Source organism: Myripristis murdjan, chromosome 21, assembly GCF_902150065.1.
Source record: "Myripristis murdjan chromosome 21, fMyrMur1.1, whole genome shotgun sequence".
NCBI classification, from domain to species: Eukaryota; Metazoa; Chordata; class Actinopteri; order Holocentriformes; family Holocentridae; genus Myripristis; species Myripristis murdjan.
In genome coordinates, this window is record NC_044000.1 from 19,897,309 (window position 1) to 19,917,242 (window position 19,934).

At 44.3% G+C, this 19,934-nt stretch overlaps 1 protein-coding gene across 1 annotated transcript in view; it reads left to right on the top strand.

The window, feature by feature from the left end:
* Nucleotides 1-291: 291 nt before the first annotated feature.
* The window catches only part of st6gal2a (ST6 beta-galactosamide alpha-2,6-sialyltranferase 2a), a 36,649-nt gene continuing 17,006 nt past the window's right edge, over nucleotides 292-19,934 (top strand). The window contains exons 1-3 of the mRNA XM_030081080.1: nucleotides 292-429; nucleotides 15,270-15,327; nucleotides 15,427-16,507. Coding sequence (XP_029936940.1) covers nucleotides 15,517-16,507 — 991 coding nt within the window. The 5' untranslated portion in view covers nucleotides 292-429; nucleotides 15,270-15,327; nucleotides 15,427-15,516. The remainder of the gene's footprint in view (nucleotides 430-15,269; nucleotides 15,328-15,426; nucleotides 16,508-19,934) is intronic.

Below are 19,934 nucleotides of genomic sequence, written 5' to 3' on the forward strand. Positions count from 1 at the left end.
TGTAAAGCTAGTCTGACAAGGACAGACTCCCCGAAAAGTTATTGAAATCAAAGTGTCCTACCTCCTTTGCTTCCTTCCTTCCTTCCTTCCTTCCTCTTTCCCCTCATTCCTTCCTTCCTTCCCTCCTTCCTTCTTTCCCTCCTTCCAGCCCAAGAAGCCACCTCAGTGTCTCAGTGGTGAAAAAAAAAAAAAAAAAAAAAAAAACACAGCTCGTGGTGGCTCCGCCCCTTTAAACTCAGATGTGGATGCAAGAGAGGGCCAGCAACAATGTGACAGACAACACAGTCCTACCGCTCGGCGTAGTAGTGGATCTCACTGAACAGAAAACTGAAGCGTGCAAAGCAAGCTGCGCGCCGTCCGTGCAACAAGGCGACCAGGAGCAGAATGGAGCAGCGGATGGCATCCAGGCAAGACGGACACATCTTTTAGGTGAGCCTTTGTTCGCTTTGCGCAGGATTTCCATACAGATCTGCATTCGCTCCTGCCGCTCCAGAGCGCTTTGTGCAGGACATGGAGCGAAGGGAGAAGATGCGTATGGCAGGGGCATGGCGTGCTGGCGATGTGGTTTTGTGATTAGGATTCAGAGGAATTAGACATTAAACATGCAAGTGCAAATGTAGTTTAGTGAAATAAGCTTCCACTGCGTTACTTTTTTCATTATGATCATTACGATGATCACAGAAAGCACTTTGAGCATCGACAGCACATCTTGTTATGGAGGCTCTTGTAGGTAAACCATTAGGTTTAGTGCACTAATACACGAGATGAGCATCAGATTAATGACCTGCAGCAGAGTTTAACCATCAAACAGCGGCTCACTAAATGACGCCTCCTGTAGTCTGAAGCCGCACAAGTAGCCTACTTTGAGAGCCAGGGTGCCTTGAGACAATATTTTCTCCTCACAGTGAGTGTCTTCCATTGAGTTCATTCACAGTGAATGATGAAGCCAGGCCTCCACTGCAGCTCCACAACTTGGGGAGAAGATGTAGAGGTCCATTGTTCTGTTTTCCCACTTGGCTCTTGTCAGCCAGCTCCATGCAGATGCATTGTAGCCTGCAGTCCAGCCACAGGGAAAGCTGAATTTCATCATAAAGCTCACAGTAATCCTACAGTAAATTTTAGGTGGGTACTATCCAATATCACAAAACCATAAGGTCCTATAGGAGCATTAAATGGACCTGGTAATACCATAAAGTATGGGAAGGATACTATAAACCTGCCTAATGAGTATCACAGATCCACTGTAAATGCACATAGGAATATTGAAGTGATTTTTCATAAGGGTAGATCCACACAGAGGTCAAAGGCAGTCCAGTTGTCCAGTAGTGACAGCAATAACCTCTTCTTGTGCTCAGAAAAGTTCATTTGGAAATAGCCCGCGGCAGCTATGTTGAAACACGGCCTGCTAGGAAATGTATTTATTTAATATGTCTTTGCTTTCACTTTTCAATTGCACAGTTAGTGTTAGTGAACTGGAGCGAGCTTTTGTTTGGAGCCATTTAATTAGAAACAATCAGATACCGTCACACTTTTCTGAGCAAATGCTTAAACTAAATACAGAAGTGTTATGGTCCAAATCCATTTTGCATTGCACGATTGAGGCTGATGAAAAGAGCGTTTAGAGGCAAGCAAAAGACAGAGGTGTGAGAGACAATAAAGTGCGTGTGAGGGAGGGGGCGGGGGTGCTGTGCCTTTGAAGTGTCCTGACTTGTCCGATATAGGCTGAAGTCAGGGTTTATCACTCTGAGCAGTTAAGACCCATTACGCTGTCACCAAAACACATGCTCCCATCACTTAAACCCGACATGCCTTCATTTCATTGTAGTCCAGTGGAATCAAAAACCTCTTGCCAAAACAAGGCATCGGTCTGCTCATTTACTAGTAATGCAGCACAGGAAAGAGGAAACACAAAGCTTCTCACCAGGTTATTTTGTTAAGCTGCTATATGAATGTGTGCACACGCATTTGTGTTTTAAACGGTGTTGTATTTTGAGCTGCAGAGGTTTTCAGCTGAAGGTTGTAGCAGATATATATCTGTGCTATTTTTTCTTTCATTGTGGGAAAAAAGGACAGATGCTTTATAGAGTGGCCAGTGTTCAGAGGCAGTGTTGTACCTATGCAGACCAGAATATGTAGACTGGAATATAGCTGGAGAGAAGAATGCAAATGCACATTTTTCTTTGTTTGCGTTTACCTTTCTGTGCCATGAGCATTTCTTGTGTGTTATGATATTACTAATGTGCTTGGATCCCAGGCTGAACACATGCACACACACATACACACACACCACTAGTCCAGAGGAAGGTTGTCATCTTCATGTAACATCTGCATTATTGCTTTTGCACATATTTATTTATTTTTTTACCCAAATACTGCCGCACACAGGCTGGTATCTCTGTGTCTGTGCCGCTGGGTGTTTATTGACTTGAATGGGGTGCGTCCTGTGGGTGTGCAGAGCCCACAGGTTTCAGGGGAGCTGCTTTCTTTGTATGCACACACAATATCCTGCTCATTCCCATTTTGGCCCTCGTCTTAAAGCATAAATGTGCCCGTTTTCACCCTGCACCCTGCTCTTACATCTTTGCCTTACCAATCACATTAACTGCTTTATTATTGAGTTGCTTAAGTCTTGCTTGTGTGGGCGTGTGGCTGTCAGGTACAGTCCTACAGACACTCCCAAATGCATCCAAAGAATGCACGTCCCAGCATATTGACACTCACCCTGTAATGGGACATGCATTCATTTAATTTTCACTTTACCCATGACCTGCCAGCTTCCACTGTGTTGCATTAGCCTACTTTACACAGTGGTGCATAGACAGACAGCTGCAGTCGGCCAGCCAAAAAATAAATTAGGAGGTGCTTAATAAATTAGGAGGTATGAGGCAGGCATGATTTAAGCCAACGGTCTTTTAACTGATGTGTCTTTACAGCGCTGTGCTGAAAAAGACAGTGTGATAACATCGTAGACTGATAGCCAAACTTTTGAGCATTGCCCCAAATTAATATATTCCACATCTGTTATGCAAAACAGCTTTCCTAGCTCTAGTTGCATCGAAAATGTGCAGTCTCCATTAGGCCTCTATTTCTGCACTATTGTTATTTATACATAATCCTGTAAAACTGCTGATACATGGACTTTGTTAGTCATGAGCAGCCTTTCTAGATTTTCTTTTCTGTGTCTGATGGCCTCTCTAGATTCTCTGTGTCTAGGCCCATGCTGCTTGCCCTGTGTGGTCATTATATGGAACAGCTATTTTTCTATAGCATGTGGAGTCGGCGTGATGCTTTTATGCTGAAGAAGGCAATACGTGACGCAATCTTGATGTCTGAACAAGTAAACAATCCTGCACCAGAGTTTTCAGTGTACAGAATGTTTTTTTTTTTTTCACACATAGTAGACGCTGCATTTGCAAAGCTTCCACACATTAGTGGGATAGTAACACCAGGTAAGCGAGCATCACATGATCTGATTTGAGTAATTTTTGGTGTTAGCTCTGAACAAACTGTGGAGGGACAGCTCCACAGCTGTCAGGCAGTAAGGAGGGACTGTAGCCCATAAAACACATCAGTGATTGGTCGATCACGCTATCAAACTAGTTCTCACCGGTATCAATAATGGCGTCTGACATCTGGGAGATGGCAAGGCCACACATAAAATGAGGAAGGAGTGCGCTGAGGGGAAATTGCCATATAATCATCTCCTTGTAAATAAAGAAGTTACATGGGCCGTTAACGTGCTTTTACATCAAGTAAAGGCCGTCAGAAAACACAGCACAAAACAGTTTCATAACACATCAGGCACCACAAACCTGACTGATCAGCTAAACGGCCTGAATTTGTGCCTGGTGTTCAGATGGAAAATGGCAGGAGTTATGCCTCAAGGACCCATTTGTTCCCTGTTCACATTTAAACTCCAAAAGGGCACAGGCTTTATGTCCTGTGAGAGACAGATGTGTAGCAGTGGTCAGATTGCTCATTAGCAGCACAGTGAACCACCTTTTAATATCCTGCCTTTACTGCCTTTGGGTGATAATAAGGTTGCTCCACATTGTCACGCTGATTCCAGCACAAGATATCATGGCCAGTCTTGAGAATGAGGCTAAAAATCGTGACCTTGGAATTATTATGTTTGGTTTTTTTCTGTGGTAAAATTTAATGATCCACATATTCCTTTTTTTGAGGTTAAGCAAAGTAAATGCCAGATGGCATGTCAAAATCTTTGATGCTCAGTATCTGAAATGTGCAGTCTAACCCGACAAAACGACAAAAATCCCAAGCTTGGGGAATGGCAAGGTTAAACTTTTCAGTTGATCCTCTAGCTCCTTTTTAGTTAATCCTAAAATGCCCATATGAATTTACTGTCTCTTTGCAGTGAGAGATAGAGTTTCATTTTTTTTTTATCTGTTCCAGACTGTATGTCCAGATAGGGATGGAGAGGAGGATCGCATGGGCAGGGCACTCTGGGAAGGTGGAGGTGTAATTTCAGATGCAGGCTAACCGAGCAGAGCAGCAGTTATATGAGCTCAGCCTTCAAAAGGAGGAGCGCTGGAGTCATCAGGACCAGCTGTGCCCCTCATTCCCTGTCTGTGTGTGTGTGTGTGCGTGCATGTGTGTGTATATACGTGTATGTGTGTGTGTGTGAGTGCACTCAGAGGACGGGGCACCGCATGAATAACACATGCACGTCAGAGGTAATTAGCCTGTTTTGCCAGGTTATAAACTTCCTGAGAAAAGTCGCTCAGGCACTCGGCTGTGGGATGTCGTTGTGTTGATTTATGGTGATATGCTCCTTATGTTGGCTCTTTGAAACGGGACGTGGGATTTTCGGAGCACGCTAATGTGCCGAAGCCGTTGTAGCGGAGCTATATGTCTCTCATAGCTTCTAATCTCAGCCCATATTTAGAAGTAAGTGTCCAGAGTTCAGACAGATTATAGCGAGGTTAAGCCGTCTGAAAATGGCTGTAGAGCTTAGAGAGGTCCTGATCTCTGAGCAGTCAAACAAACATGATGTTTCTCACAAATCCGCATCTAAGTTATAGTCAGTGCATGAAGCCCTGTCAACATTTTTTTTTTTTTTTTTTGCATATGTATTAACCTCTGTGGCTGTATTGGTGTGGAACAAGTGTTTATTTTAGGTCTGCACCAGAATAAAAGTGTGGCTGCTTTTAGATTTTAGAATATCAGTGACTAAACCTCTCCTGTTTCACATTTTCTTGAGATTCTGACCCATTTCTTGCGTCCCACACCCAAAAACAACAACAACAAAAAGAGTATTTATAGCCACATGTAAGCTGGCACTGCTAATTCTGGGGGCTCTTGTTCCAGAAACCCGCGGAGCCAGACCGGTGGAGTTTTGAGAGACAAACCGGTCGTAAAATCTGATAGTACAATCATCCCGTCATCATCGGCAAACAACCTTTACGAGGAGGGGAACGGGCTGTGAAGTCTCCTTTAAGTGGGCTCCGTCCACTTTCCTGCATGAAGTGCCACTCTGCCTGTGGGCGTCGGCACTCCCAGCTGTATTTATGGGCCATAATGTGAGATGTAGAACTGCATTTCCTTCACAGGACCTTGCTGTTGGCAGGGTGTATTTGAGTGCGCTCTGTGCACCGTGAAAGGCTGTCATTAAGAACCACTGCCCTGTGTGATTTATCAGAGTGGGATGTACTTAGAAGGTCAGGATGATTCAACAGTACACGGCCAAGAGTTTCCCCCAGCTTCCCTGTCTCCTTAAAGTGGCGGTTAGTTTTCACATTAGACATCACTTCCAAGTTTAAGTTTTTTTCTGATGGTGACTTGTCAGGTGTTTTTTTTTTTTCTTTTTCTTTTTTTCCTTTGGTACACTGATGTTAGATTAAACTTTCAAGTTTGCTTCCTGTTTACAGCCGGTGCAGCCCGTGAATGACTGCTACAGTCACGCTCTTACCAGACGGAGCTGCAGAATTAAACTCGATCTTTAACAGTGTTTCTCTCCCAGCGCGCTGCTGTGACAGTGGTGTGTTACATGAAGGCTGTTTGTCTTAACACCTACAACAACTAGTGTTCCTAGATAGTCGAATTGGATGAGGCTGTTGCTACGGCAGCTGCCCTGCCGGCCTGCGATCAAACGCTGCCAAAACTTTCTCTCTGTTGCTTGCTGCACTTTCTCTCTCTCTCTCTCTCTCTCTCTCTCTCTCTCTCTCTCTCTCTCTCTCTCTCTGCTTTCAGGCTGTATGAATGAATAAAAAATACTAAAGGTGACAGGGCTTCGCACTTTCCTTTAAACAACACAAACCACCGCGTACGTGTAGAACGGCTGGTTTGATTAATAAATGATTAATCCTCAGCTCCTCTGCATCCACGCAGCACCAGTAGGACCTGAACCTTCACTATCAGTTTTTCACAGAGAGTGCACGTAGCTTGCAGAACTCATGTCCAACACGCACCTCTCGCCTTCTTCCTCTTTATATCCATTAGCTTTATTTTTTGACACCAGTGGTTTCTGTCTTCTGTTTTAATCTCATAAATTTCCTCTTCTTACTTTCTCCAGTCTCTTGCTGGGTCTGACTCAGTGGCTTCTTTTCTCTGCGGGGCCGTGCGGTTGTGCTTGCCTTAAATGAAACGTGTCCACTGCTCTCATAATTACAGGGCACACGTACACTTCACATGGCGCTCTGATGGGAAGAGACGGGCTAAATTGGTACTGTAATGTCCTCGTCCAGGTGTGTGTGTGTGTCAGTGTCCAGGTGTTGTCTCCGTATTATGAGCCGAGGGGTTTGGTGTTGGGGCGTGCACGTGCGTTTGAGAGCACGCACACACGTATTGCGGCATGGACATCTGAGGCCAGTCGTTCCTGCTCTGCGTCACGGATCAGGTGTGAGTCTTAGGGAACAGATGGACGCTGACAGGAGCGCAGGTGCGTGCGAAATAGACTTCCGCCTCCCTGCGCCTCTTGGCTGCTATTGAACGTATTCACTACTGTAGAGCAAGATTAATGAGTTTTAAAGTGTGTCTGTGAAAATAGACATTTTTGCTCCGCAGATATAATCGGTGCCATGGCTGACGTGGGGATAGATGGGGTCTAGATGGACTTAATGTGCCTCAGCAGGATCAGTCTTTAATAGAGTTAGTATTTTCTGGTGTGACCTTACTGGATCCTACGCTACCTCAACACAAAGCCCTCCCTCATTAACCTAATCCTGCCTCTGCCAAGAGAACAACTCATCACGATGAAAAAAGACTTTTAACTTCTCTCTCTTTGATCACATTAGATGATCAAAACTAAGACGAGCATCCTCCCACCCTCTTTCTTTGTTTGCATGTGTGTGCACGCGTGTCAGATAGAGAGTAATGAAGAAATACCATTTTTAATAAGTCGGCTACTCTAAATTTAGCCACTGTATATTCATGAGGAAGAGCAACTGAATTTATTCTTGTGTTTTTTTGTGCTACAGCAGTTTGTGCTCTGCTTTTCAGTGCTGGTCTTTGCTTAGCTGTGCATGCTGGGTGTACGCATGTGTGCGCGCATGTGTGTGTGTGAGCGTGCATGTGTGTGTGTGCAGCCATGCATGTGCACGCTCCAGTGTATTTGATTGGCAGGCGGTTGGATGGCTGGAATGAGCTGTATCGCCCGCAGTGTGTTCTCAGCTCCACATGCTAGGTGCCAGTGGTGAGGAGACAGTTGATCTACTGCTGGTAGGAAGTCACATATCCACACAGAGCCTGGCAGCCGCAGCTCCAGTACAGTAACTGCACACACACACACACACACACACACACACACACACACACACACACACACTCATAATTGCTGAAGTAACTCTGATTAGCTCCTTTGCGTGGGTAAAACATAAATGACTGAGTTCGGAACACACACATTCAGCGGAGTGGTGCCTTCTCTCAACATCTGCACGTACAGTACCACAGCCGAATGTAGGTCACAGGGAAAAACAGATGTGCAGGAAAGAAAACAAGGTGAGCAACCAAAGTGGAAGGGGAAAGTAGGAAGGCTTTCATTATGACATAATGTTACTGTTGGAGCGGCAGCAGGATTACGGCTTGGCAGGGTATGTGGGAAAGGTTTAACCCCCAAATGTTGAGCTCTTTTGGCTGCGAAGTAGAGAGAGATAATCCGTCCATCCATCACGGAGATGGTGCTACTGCATCTCTCTTTTCTGGCTGTCTCCCATCATCAGCCCTCTGCCTTCATCTTCTTCTCCCTCTCTCTTCCTTTTCTTTCCCTCTCTCTCCCACTCATTACCACCCTGCACACATTCTCTCCTACTCGCAGATAGACTGGCCTAGCAGCTACACTACAGAAGTAGTGGGCAAAGGCTGACCAAAAAAAAAACAAAAAAACAAAGAGAGTGCCGGATGAAGCAGCTCTGTTGAAATGCTCGACGACAACACAGTGCCTCAACTTTGACACAGTTCTTTCTTTAATTGTCCTCAGTCACACATTTACAACGGCCTAGGTAGCCAGCCATTTAGCCTGCAAACTATTCTTAACAGCTGCACTTTGTGGTTCCACCGCAAAAACTGTGACAGGAGGTCCAGTGGACCCTGTAGAGAGCTCAGACGCTGGCAGTATAATTACAGAAGCCGATGTCTGATGTCCTGGACAGTAATAACCTCGTCGCGTCCTGAGGCTAACGCGGGGCAGACCTGTGGCAGGAGGTTCATTAAGAGAGGAGAGCGAGGCGCGCTTCATTTAGCCTGGGCGAATGCGCCGTTTCCTCGAGTTTAATTTTCTCACTTCGGTGTAGGACTTCAGTGACTTTGTGTGGCGGTGTTCTGCGGTACACCCGTTCGACTGTCCTCATTTTCTCTTGTCTGCATGGATCTGTCTGCGACCATGCTGGTTTTGATCCCCAGATGATACGCGATGGCACGGGGCTGAATGTTGTACAGAGAAATACTACCCTATATTTGCAATATTTGAATGGCTCGTATTACAGCAGCCATGATAGTGGAACAAGATCACTACCTGTATAAATGCCTTTGCTTTAATCACAGGTATGTAACTGGAAACTGTTTTTGTTGGCGCTCTCTCCTGAGGCTACCTTTATAATAAGAACTTCAGGCTTTTGAACGGGACTGATCAGACGCAAGTCGGAGTTCTGGGATCTGCAAAAGTTGAGTAAATGTCATGTTTTATGTTCGTGATCAGGTGCTTGTCATCCGTGTGTGTGATCCTCCCTCGTCCTTGTAGAGGTGGTGACATTGTTACGCTCTCGTGCCTTGTCAGTTGTGATCTCTCCATTTCGTGCTAGTGATACGATCAGTTCGGTTTGAATTTAAAGTTTCCAACACAGTCACCATGACATCTTGTGAATAGAGCTTGAACTCTGAAATGCAGAGTGCTATTACATGTTGTGGACTGTGTGGAAGTGTGTGACCATTTTTTTTTCCCTCCACCATGAATAGGTATTGTGACCATAGCAAGAAACTGTTTTTTTTTTCCACCTTCACTACCCTCGGTGATTTTGCACCTGCTTTGGCAAGGTTAGGTCTGGTTAACGGCAAGGCTATGGTTAAGATTTGGTAAAGGAAACCCCCTGAAGGTGAACCAATTTGGCTGAGGTTAAGGTGAGATTAAGGTTTTGGTCGGCTACACATTAAAACTTCACTGATGGTAGAAAATGTCTTGGCTTGGGTTTGGAATTGAATCCAGGTTGCCCGAGGTGAAGGTAAATGTTTCCGCCTGGCCACGGCTCCAGCCTCAACACTGGCTTTCCACTGCATTACTTCACTGTCAGACTACAGCCTGTTCAAAGTCATGCCTCCTCCATGTAATCCATTCGCGGTGAGGAAATTGTATTTTTTCACACTTTTTTTTGTGCACGGTGCGTGCATTTGCATTTTAAGAGATTGTGCTCATTTCATGAATTTCCCCGGCTCGGAGATTCAGACAAATTCGCAGTTCAGTTCAGAAATTCCCGTGCCTCGGTTGCACGGCTTCTTATACGTCTGTCCTGGACCATATAGTTCACATCAATCCTGAGGGCTGTGGACGTGCAAACCACACAGCAGAGCTCGTCTTGTTCCCCTTTTTTTTCTCCTCCCCCCTCTTGGTGATGTATTGGTTTATAGCCGCTTGCAGTCTGAGGGAATTGTTTGTAGCACAGAGGTTGCAACTGTGTACTGACATGAACTGCTGAGAGGTGAATATTAAAGGGAAAAAGCTATATTTTTTTTTTTAGACGGAGAACACCTCCACTCTTGAGGGCTCAATATTTTATGAAGTACAAACCAGTTAGCCTGTACTTTTTCTGAGAGTATGTGCACATTTTAAATCCCATTGCCTTGCATTGCACACAAAATAAAAGGACGGTGCATTTGCCTTCTGTGCATGCACACTGGTCTGGATTTATTTGGGCTAAATACAGCAGTCATCCCACTGTTTTCTTTGTAGCACTCTTTTGTCGTCTTTATTGTCTCATCTGTTTTTCGCCGCCAGTGTTAAACAACATAGATTAATCCTTATTAGCCTTATTAGATTCTACCCACTCGCTGTTAATCAACATGTATTTTTGTCCTAAATACAGAAAGGCAGACTGTTAGTCGGGAACAGAGAGAAGATTTGTTGGTGGTAGATGCTCCTATCAGCCCAGCGCAGCTTTAACATCAGACTCTGTCATTTCTTCAGTGCTTATCTGGCCTATACTTCTCTTTCCGCTTCCTACAGAAACCTCTGTGAGGTTATTTAAGACATTTTTTTTCTCACCGGCTGCGATTGATGCATTCATAACACTGCTTCTTTTTCCACTGTAGTTCCTCAGCAGGGCATATTAAAGCAGACTGAACAATTTTCAGTGAGATGCTGTACTGCCGTGTTCCCTCAAGGGCTGCCTGAGCACTTACCTGGCAGTCAAACAGTGGCTCGAGTTCAGTCCACTCACCTCGGGCAAAGCTTGTCCTGTAGACACACCGAGGATATTACAGAAGTCAGGGAGGGCATGTTGGGACTCAAGGAACGTGGTTACATAAACTTTTTTTTTTCTTTCTATTCTTGCACATCATTTAATTAAAGAATGGGTCAGATCATTCTCCGGGGCTGAAAATGATTCTACGATTCTAAAACTGTGGAAAATGCTTAGTTCCCTTTTCATTTAACTTGATACGTCAGCCTTGGTTTAGATTAAACAAGGCACAATTAAAGTCTGATCCGTACGTGCAGCAAAGTTTTACAATATTTTTTCAACCCATTTCTGTGATATATGCCCGATTGTGGAGTCGTTTTTGCTGGACACAAAGCCTGGAAAGTTTAAATAGGCTGCTCACAGCAAGTTGGCACTGTTTATATTAATTTGTTAATTTTTCATCCGTTAATAAATACTGAATAAAAGAAAACAGTGTTTTTTGGGGATGTAGATGATGGCTGGGGCGGGGGTGTATTGACTATTTTTACGGATGTCTGTAAACAGAATAAAAAAAGATTTCCGCAGGGAAATTCCTTTGTACACTTACACTGAACGGCTCAACTTGCAGTCAGGAAAGAGGAAGTGAATAAGTAAAAAGGTAAAAACTACTATAAGATGAAACAGTAATAATAATTAATGCACAGTAAGAAAACAGAAAAATTTACATATGCAAATGTAGGAAACAATGGGGTTAGCTCGGGATGTAATGGTTCAGTAAACTCACGGTTCGGTTTGAATTGTGGTTTTTCGTTCACAGTTTCAGTTTGATTTGCTTTTTTCATCACACACAAAACCATTATCATTACCAATGCTCTCGGGATTTTGTCTTATTTGCAACAGTATTTTTTGGCAGATGTGTGACAACAACATGAAGCAACAAATATTCTTTCAAAGGCAAAAATCTACTCAGATTATTTAAAACAAACATTGAAATATTTCCGGTATAATAAATATATTCATTCGTTCATTCATTAGCTAAGTGTGTGGCTGTACGGCTCTCACACAGTGGATGTGCTGCACTTTTCATCTCCAAGTTCAAAATATAATGAACACTCTCCGTCGCCCTGGAGGTCCATGCATCGCCAGTGAGAACTTCATCGAGTGATGTGTGTAATGGACGGCTCCTTTTTTTTTACGGTTTGGTTTTACACCCCTAGTGCCAGGTAGAATCACCGAATGGACAAGAGTGCAAAAATAGAAAATAGTGAAAGTAATATATATAAAAAGTATACATGAATTATTACGTAATCATCAACCTTGTGTAAGGTGAAAAGTTACAGCAGCATGTAGAAAGTGAGTGTATCTGTCTATTTATATGTGTGTGTGTGAGTGAGGGAGATAGACGATTGCTTTCTAAAGCTGATGAATTATAGATTGACTGCAGTTTATTACATAGTTTTGCACTAGACCTTCCTCTATTAGGCTACTTCTCTATTTCGTAGTGCTTTTTGGTCCATATTTCCTTTCCTACTGCTGGAAAATGAGATTATTGCGACTCCAACACAACCAGAAATTCACGTTGCGTTCATGTACCAGACTGTTTAATCAAATAATTTTAATTTTGCTTATTTCTCCAAAGAAAAATCTCGGTGACAAGAGAACGGTATTAGATGATGTATCTGCTAATAAGGTATCTGTTTCTCTCGGCATAACATGGTTTCTCTCTCTCTGCTCTGCCTCGCTTTAATTTTTCTCCAATGTAATTCATAGACCACATAATTATCCTCCCTGGGCCTGCTCACATTTAACCAATCTCCTCTTTTGCCTTTTCTACTCCAAAAGATTGCCCCTGCCGCCTTCCATTATTTACCTTGGATTTTTGTTTTAGCTCTTTACATTTAATCTATTTTGTTCATCATTTCTCCCCTGCTCCCTTAATCATCCCTTGCTGTCTGGCTGCGTCTTGTTTCCATGTCTCTCATTTTGTTCCATTTCTTTGTCTCGCTCTCACAAGACCAGCTCAGTCGTCCACCCCCGCCTCTCCATCTGTGCCACGCATTTATGTTGTTTTACCACAGTTAGTGAAGCACGCTCCTGATTGCTGCCAGGTGAGGCGAACCGACTGCACACACATGCACGCACAGCAAGCCGCATGAACACACACACATGCATGCACAATGGGCTTCGGTACAGCAGTGGTATGCATCGAAGGCATTTGCTCGGTGATTGCATTGCATTGCCACATTGTTTTAACGCGTCATGCTCGCGGTTGTTACTTCCAGGTGTTAAAGGCCGCATTTTCCACTGCGTAACATTTGACCTCAGTGGTGTGGACATGTCTTAACTGCTGCACAAGATTATTGTTTAGCACTCGTCTCTCCTGCCTCGGGCCTTAAAGCTGATAACCCAGAACATGCAGAGGCTTTGAGAAATACTGGTATCAGATAGCTATGTGTGTGTCTGTGAGATTTCACGCCGTTGTTGCTGTGCAGTGGTTTTCTCTCCCGTGCCGTCTGCGCTCCCTCTGGCCCCGTTGCTCCCTGCTGTTTCCCTCAGGTTTGCCCAGGGTCAGTGCACAAGCTTTGGCCTTCTTGTGTGGCCCAGGGTGGGAGGCCTGGATGTCTGGATGTATGGCGGACCACAGGGGCCCTGGAGATCACTACTGCCAGACACGGCGCTGCACTGCTGGGCCTTGCAACCGCAGAGACAGGAAGCTGTAATTAGGACGAAAAAGGGCTTAACACTCATGAGATTTCTTTTTCTGCCTTACTCCGGCACTCTTGAGAAACATGCTCTGACGTTAAGAGACCAAAACGCATCATTATATGTGGTCGAGAGGATCGTAATCCTCTGGTGTCAAGCAATTTAATGGTTCATTTATTCACCTTTATTGCTTTTTGGCTCTGTCTCTCAGTAAGCTATCAGTAAACTTAACATGTAGTCCACCAGAGTATTACCAAGGCTGAAGCAATAATCTAAATTATTAATAACCGTGTTTTTTCTAATAGCAAAACATTGCAGTTGACTGATATTTGCATAATGGTATAATGTTTGGGAAAGTGGGTAAGGTGGAGGAATACACCCATAAAAAAAACACAGGATGATGAAATGGGCAAAAACTGCACCGTACATCCTTATCCTCATTTCTTTGCTCATTTAATGATTGAAAATGGGATTATTTCAGTAAGTTGTTGGGGTAGTGCCCTGATTTAGAAAGCATCCAGCAATGAAGAAGGAAATGCAACCTTGTTTCAACCTCACCTGTTAAAACAGACACGTGCCAGTTTGTGAAGGCGGTGGAGGAGAAACGCTGCTGGGTCACATACAGCTGCTCTAGGGATACTTCAGGTGTCCTGTGCTGATTCCATCTTGTGAAGGGTTCATGGGTGGAATTAGGAGTGTAGCGATCCATATGGTCATCTGAGAGACATGCCTTTATTTTGAAATTTCCATGGCACGACTGTGTCGCCATTTCTGTGGCAGCACACCGCCTTCCTAAGCGTTCAAATAGTGCCAGTGCCAGGCAGATAATGGCAGCTTGCGGCCAGCAGCCAAGACAAAGACAATAAGTACATCTACTCTCCTCTCGGGAATAAATCAGCAGAGTGGAAATATTTTGGATTAATGAAAAAAATCAAATGCCCTATGCAAACAATGTCACTACCAGGTAAAATACTCAGGAAAAATGGCAAACCCAAAACAGAAACACGGCATCGCAGTGTAAATGAATGTGATAAATAGACATAATGATATGGTGCCATATTGGTTGTAAACCCCTGAACTGAATCGAATGAAAACAATATAATATTGTATTGTGCTAAAACTTGTGATTTACACCTCGAGGTGGAAAATGGTCTCAGTGAAAAATTAAAAGTGCTAGTCTCTTTCAAAACAATCCAAGGTGCACTGTGGTTTTGTGCAAAATTAAAATTCCTTTATTTTACATGGTGGTATGCATTTAAAAGGAGACCTGCACTTAATGTTTTTTATTAAGACCAAGTGCCAGTTTGTATTCTGTGTTAAGGTCCACTAGCCATTCATGTTTGTGTAAGTTGTGGATTGATGATCCCAAACAAGGGCCCAATAAGATTTTTCATATTTCATATTTTCTTACATGTTTGATGTTTTGTGACAAGTGACTTCCAGCCCCAGCTGTCATAGGATTTTTCAGTTTCTGTGGAAAAAAAGAGAAGTGCTTAAGTTTATACTGGGGTGACTAGCTCCTAAATGATTCTGAAAGTTAAAAATTCTTCCCTTGAATATTTATTATCAGTGGAAAGCAGCCAAGTTTTACCCTGCAGGAGTTGTTTTCCTGCAGTACGGGGTGTCTGTGTGAATTGTGTGTGTTTGTGTCTGTGTGTGCACTCGTTGCCTCACATGTATGTGCATGCTGACTCCACTAATTTGGACTTCTTCTCTTCTCAGGGTCGCGTTATATCCTGGAGGACACATGGATGTGAATAAATAGAATCATCAGTTTGAGGTGAGTCTATCTTAAGACCATGACAGAAATAGCCGCTTTTTCAGTTCTCCCTACCTCTTGCAGTTTCATGAGTTTGGTTCCGACCTCTCCTCATTGCAGGTCCTCCAGCTGACCTCCAGGCTTAGTCCTGGCTGTGGGGCCGTGTTGTTGGTGGGCCAGTTGAGAAGGTGTGTATGTGAGTGTGAGGTAATGAAGTCCAGCATGAGGCAGTGGCGGAAGCTGGTGTTGGTGGGAATGCTAGCCTGGGTTCTGCTCTTCCTCGCCCTCCTCTCGTACTTCCTGGATGCTCGTGTGGATGAGCCGCTGACCTCTGCTGGCTCCTCGCTCTCCCAGCACCCAGACACTCGGCGCCTCGCCTCCATCCAGGCCTCCCATCAGCACCGTGACATCATGGGTTCCCGAATGGAACTGGCCGCCACCTTGGCCACCGCCTACCCTGGAGCAGAGCCCGAACCTTCAATCAGCTCCACCACCCCAGAGTCTAGCCAGGAGGTGAGCCAGAGCCCCAACAGCGCTCCCTACGCCACGTATGACAGCCAGGAGGCCAGCCGGCAGGACTACCTGGACCCCCAGAGCCTGGCTGCCTGGTCCTCCTTTGGGACAGAGAATGTGGGTTCTCACTCAGACCCTGTGATGCAGAGTCGTGAGAGGACAGCCCAGACCACAGAGAACCAGAACCGCTCCATGCAGCGTCACGATGGGGAGGAAGAGGAAGATGAGGAGGAAGACGAACAAGGGGAGCTGGGGAACAGTAGGAGAACCACAGCAGGTGGGAGAGCAGGAGGTGACTCTTCTGATCTGGAGGAGTATTACTTCTCCAAGTCAGCGTCTGTGGTGCAGCGCCTCTGGCGGGGACGCGTGTCCGCTGGTATGCTGACTCCTCGGCTTCAGCGTGCCATGAAGGACTACTTAAATGCCAACAAGCACCACGTGGCCTACAAGGGGCATCGTAGGCCTGCCCAGAGTGCCAAAGAGCTGCTGTGTCAACTAAAGGCCCAGGCCAGGCTGAGGACAGTGGATGGGTCCGAGCAGCCCTTCTCTGCGCTGGGCTGGGCCCATCTGGTGCCCCCCGTCCCGCTGGAGCAACTCCACAGACAGAAGGACCAGAGTGGCTTTAAGACGTGTGCTGTCGTCACCTCGGCTGGAGCCATCCTGCACTCAGGACTGGGCAAAGAGATTGGTGAGTAGAGAGGACAGGAGGTTTTAATCAGGACAGCGAGTCAAAAGAGGACGGTGTAGAGAGATAGATAGGACACTTTGTAGCTGATTATTTAAATTGACGAGCCAGGATTCCTGAACATGTTGTTTTGTATTCACACCAATGCCGTTACTAAAAAGTGTCTTGCACTAAAAGAGATTGATGTGATTAAGGTCATGTCCATACTAATCCAGATAAATTTGAAAATGCCTTTTCAGTGTTTTCCATCCACACTACACCACGTTAGCTTTTTCCATGACTTTCCAAAAAACCCATCATCAACACTAAAACTCCCCAAAATGCTTAAAATCTCCTTGCATGCATAGACCTAAGAGCATGACCTGCATGTACTTGATACTACACTATGTTCTGCATCACATGACAATCCTACATCATCATTTCCCCTTTCTACACTATAATGTCAGACCAGCAATTTCAAATTTGAACACATTGCAGAACATTTTTAAAAAGCCCTGTTTTTGCAGGTGGAAAATGTGGACTTGGCATGAACAGTAGGCCTAACACCTAAGAAAAGTCTCCTGCTATGTCTGTGCTAAATAGATGGCCGTATTATGGGGTCTTTAGAGTTTGTTGCCTATCTACATGAATTACATGAATTGGTTACAAAGTAATATATCTTGGGGTCGGACAAGGGAGCTTCTGCTGGTGGCTGCTGAGCTCATGAGTGAGTTAGAGTGAAATACAGCATTGATCCAAGGGAGCTTTTCGACATCTGCGTCATCTCAAGCGTTAAGGGAGATTGATGGTTTTGTTATGGTGAGACATGCAGAGCATTGATCCAAAAGTCAATTTATCATGTAGTCTAGCAACTGGATCATTCACCTTATAACATCATGTATCATAAGTCCAAAATTTGCATGAGCTCTTGTGCTTTGCCTATGCCATGTGGGAAGGTACAGCAGTGCTATATATAGGTAGATTAGAAGAGATTTTTTAAAATATTTGTTTGTACTTGCACCATTTTGTGTGTTGGTGCTCAGGTAATTGTCATATTTTTCATGGTACATCCTGGTTCACATACAGAAGATTTTGTGAGCAGTGCTGGGTGTGAGGCTATTGGTCTTAGCATGTGTGTGTGTGTATGCGTGCTCTTCATTCAGGGACTTTGGCAGCTCTGTGGGTAGAGGGGAATTTGTGAACTCAGGGACAGATGGCTCACTAGAAAAAAGAATACCCCCCCCCTGGTAACCAATCAGGCCCCTTCACATCACATATAGCTTCATCTTAAGAAATTGCATTTACTCGCAAGTTCAGCTCTCCAGAGCAGGCTGTGGCCTTGATATGGATGCCAGAGCCAGGCTTTTATGAATATTTTTTTTTCCTGTGCACTCCTCAGGCCTCTGCTGGCTCCTGCTATCTTTGATAACACTGTGCTGCTCTTTGAAAGATGAATAGACCAGACAATGCTCGCTGATAGTAAGATGACACAAAGATGTAAATCTGCACCTGCCCTCGTCCACAGTAGGCTCTCTTATGGGCTTGATTTTTGTCTCGGTAAAAACACCAGTTTTGCTCCCACGTACAGTCATTCAACAGCAGTGCCTCCTCTACCGCTGGAAAGTTCCCCTGCTGCGAGAAAAATCTGAGCATTGTCAGGTCAGGTTTATTTTTAAAGCTGTTTTTGTAAACAGGTTTGCCACAAACTTGCCTTACAGAAATCAGGACAGAAAAAATGTACTAAAACCCGGAGATAATAACACAAGGGATGGTGAAATCAAATGCATAAATAAAGCTCCAAGAAATGGGGCCAGGATGTGTGTGTACATTTAAAAAAACAGTAAAAACAACAAGATACCTTATCGATCCCCATGGCTACAGCCACATATTAATGATAGGATATGCAGCCTACGGGAAATCCTACTCCGAGGGTTATCACATACACCCTTATGGTAAAACACAAACATTATTGGTATTGGCTCGACATCATCATCGTGTTATTAAATTAGCAGGAGAAAAAGATTTTTGCCTGACAAGGGACTTAGTGACTAGATGAATAGGGGAAAATGTAATAAGCCCATTAATTATTGAACTGCCTCACAATGTTTGGAAAGCCTAACTTTGCCACATTAATTCTCCAGATTAACTTCAGCAGGAAATCAAACCGCATTGATTCCACTGCAATCCATCTGCTTGTTTTTTCCCCGTGGGCCTACACATCCCAAGCGTTGCACTGAATCAAGACGTTTGCAGTTGTGAATAGTAACAAGTGAGACAAATAAGAATAGCATTGTCAGGTTTCTCGGTGGCAGCACCAGTGTGTTGTTCATCATCTGAGATCTTTGTCTGTGGTTTCAGTCGCATGATGTGTGATGCTTGGCTGCCATCGTGTGGTGAATGGAAGCAGCAGCATCGCCGGCTGCACTGGGATCCAGAGCACAGTACGACTCCGTTCTCCAGCTCTCCTCTTCATAGCCTCTCAATTACCAAAGACAACAAAAGCATTTAAAGAGAAACAGCGTCAGTAATGATCAGTGCGCCTCATTTCAGCAACCAAGAGAAAGATGAGCTTGAAAGCCATATTTTAGATCTACAGTATCATTGTCTTATCTTGGCACTCAGAATGAATGACACTGCCCTCCTTCCTCAGATTTTATTTCCAGCAAAGAAACTGAAACCTAGCCTGCAGGGGGTGGACAAAATAGCAGAAACACCACATCAAAAAAAGACTTTAACTTTGAAGTAACTAAATCCCAGTCTCAAAGGCAGCTACACAGGCATATCCTACTAGCCTGAAGCCAAATACCGATGTGTGTCAGCTTCAAGAAATCTGACAGTCACCATTTCTAAATGAGGGGTGTGTTTTGGCACACGAGGCAACAAAGAGAGGCAACAAAAAGGCTCAACAGGTCTCAGCAAGTGCATCGGTCGCAAACACACAAGTGACACTTAATGTTCCCAAACACAAAACTGTGGCCCTAAAAATTTGCATATAATTGCATCAACACGTCTGTAAAACGGTCTGAATAAAATCTGAATGTCTTGAGCTTCAGAAACCTGGTTATTTAAAGCGCTGTTGACATTTTGTGTAAAAAAGCTTTTACATACGCCATAGGGTGACTTGAAACTGACATTTTAAAGGAATTTAACACTAATGGCGAGTGTCTTTGCATATAGTTTTACACTATATGTTTGGACATCCTGAGTACAGCTGTTTTATGCTGCAAGCTGATGTCTTTGCCATCCTGATTGTTTGTTGTCCTCTTTTTGTTGTCCATGTCAGTTACTTTAACATATTCTTGTTCTATGCTGCCCTCGTGTCCAGGTCTCTCATCTAAAAAAGAGTTTTAATTTCAATGAGACTCTACCTGGTTAAATGAAGATTGAAAAAAATAGAAGCTGCTTTATCTGAGGCCAAAAGATGCAGGTTGGTGAGAGGAACACAAAACAC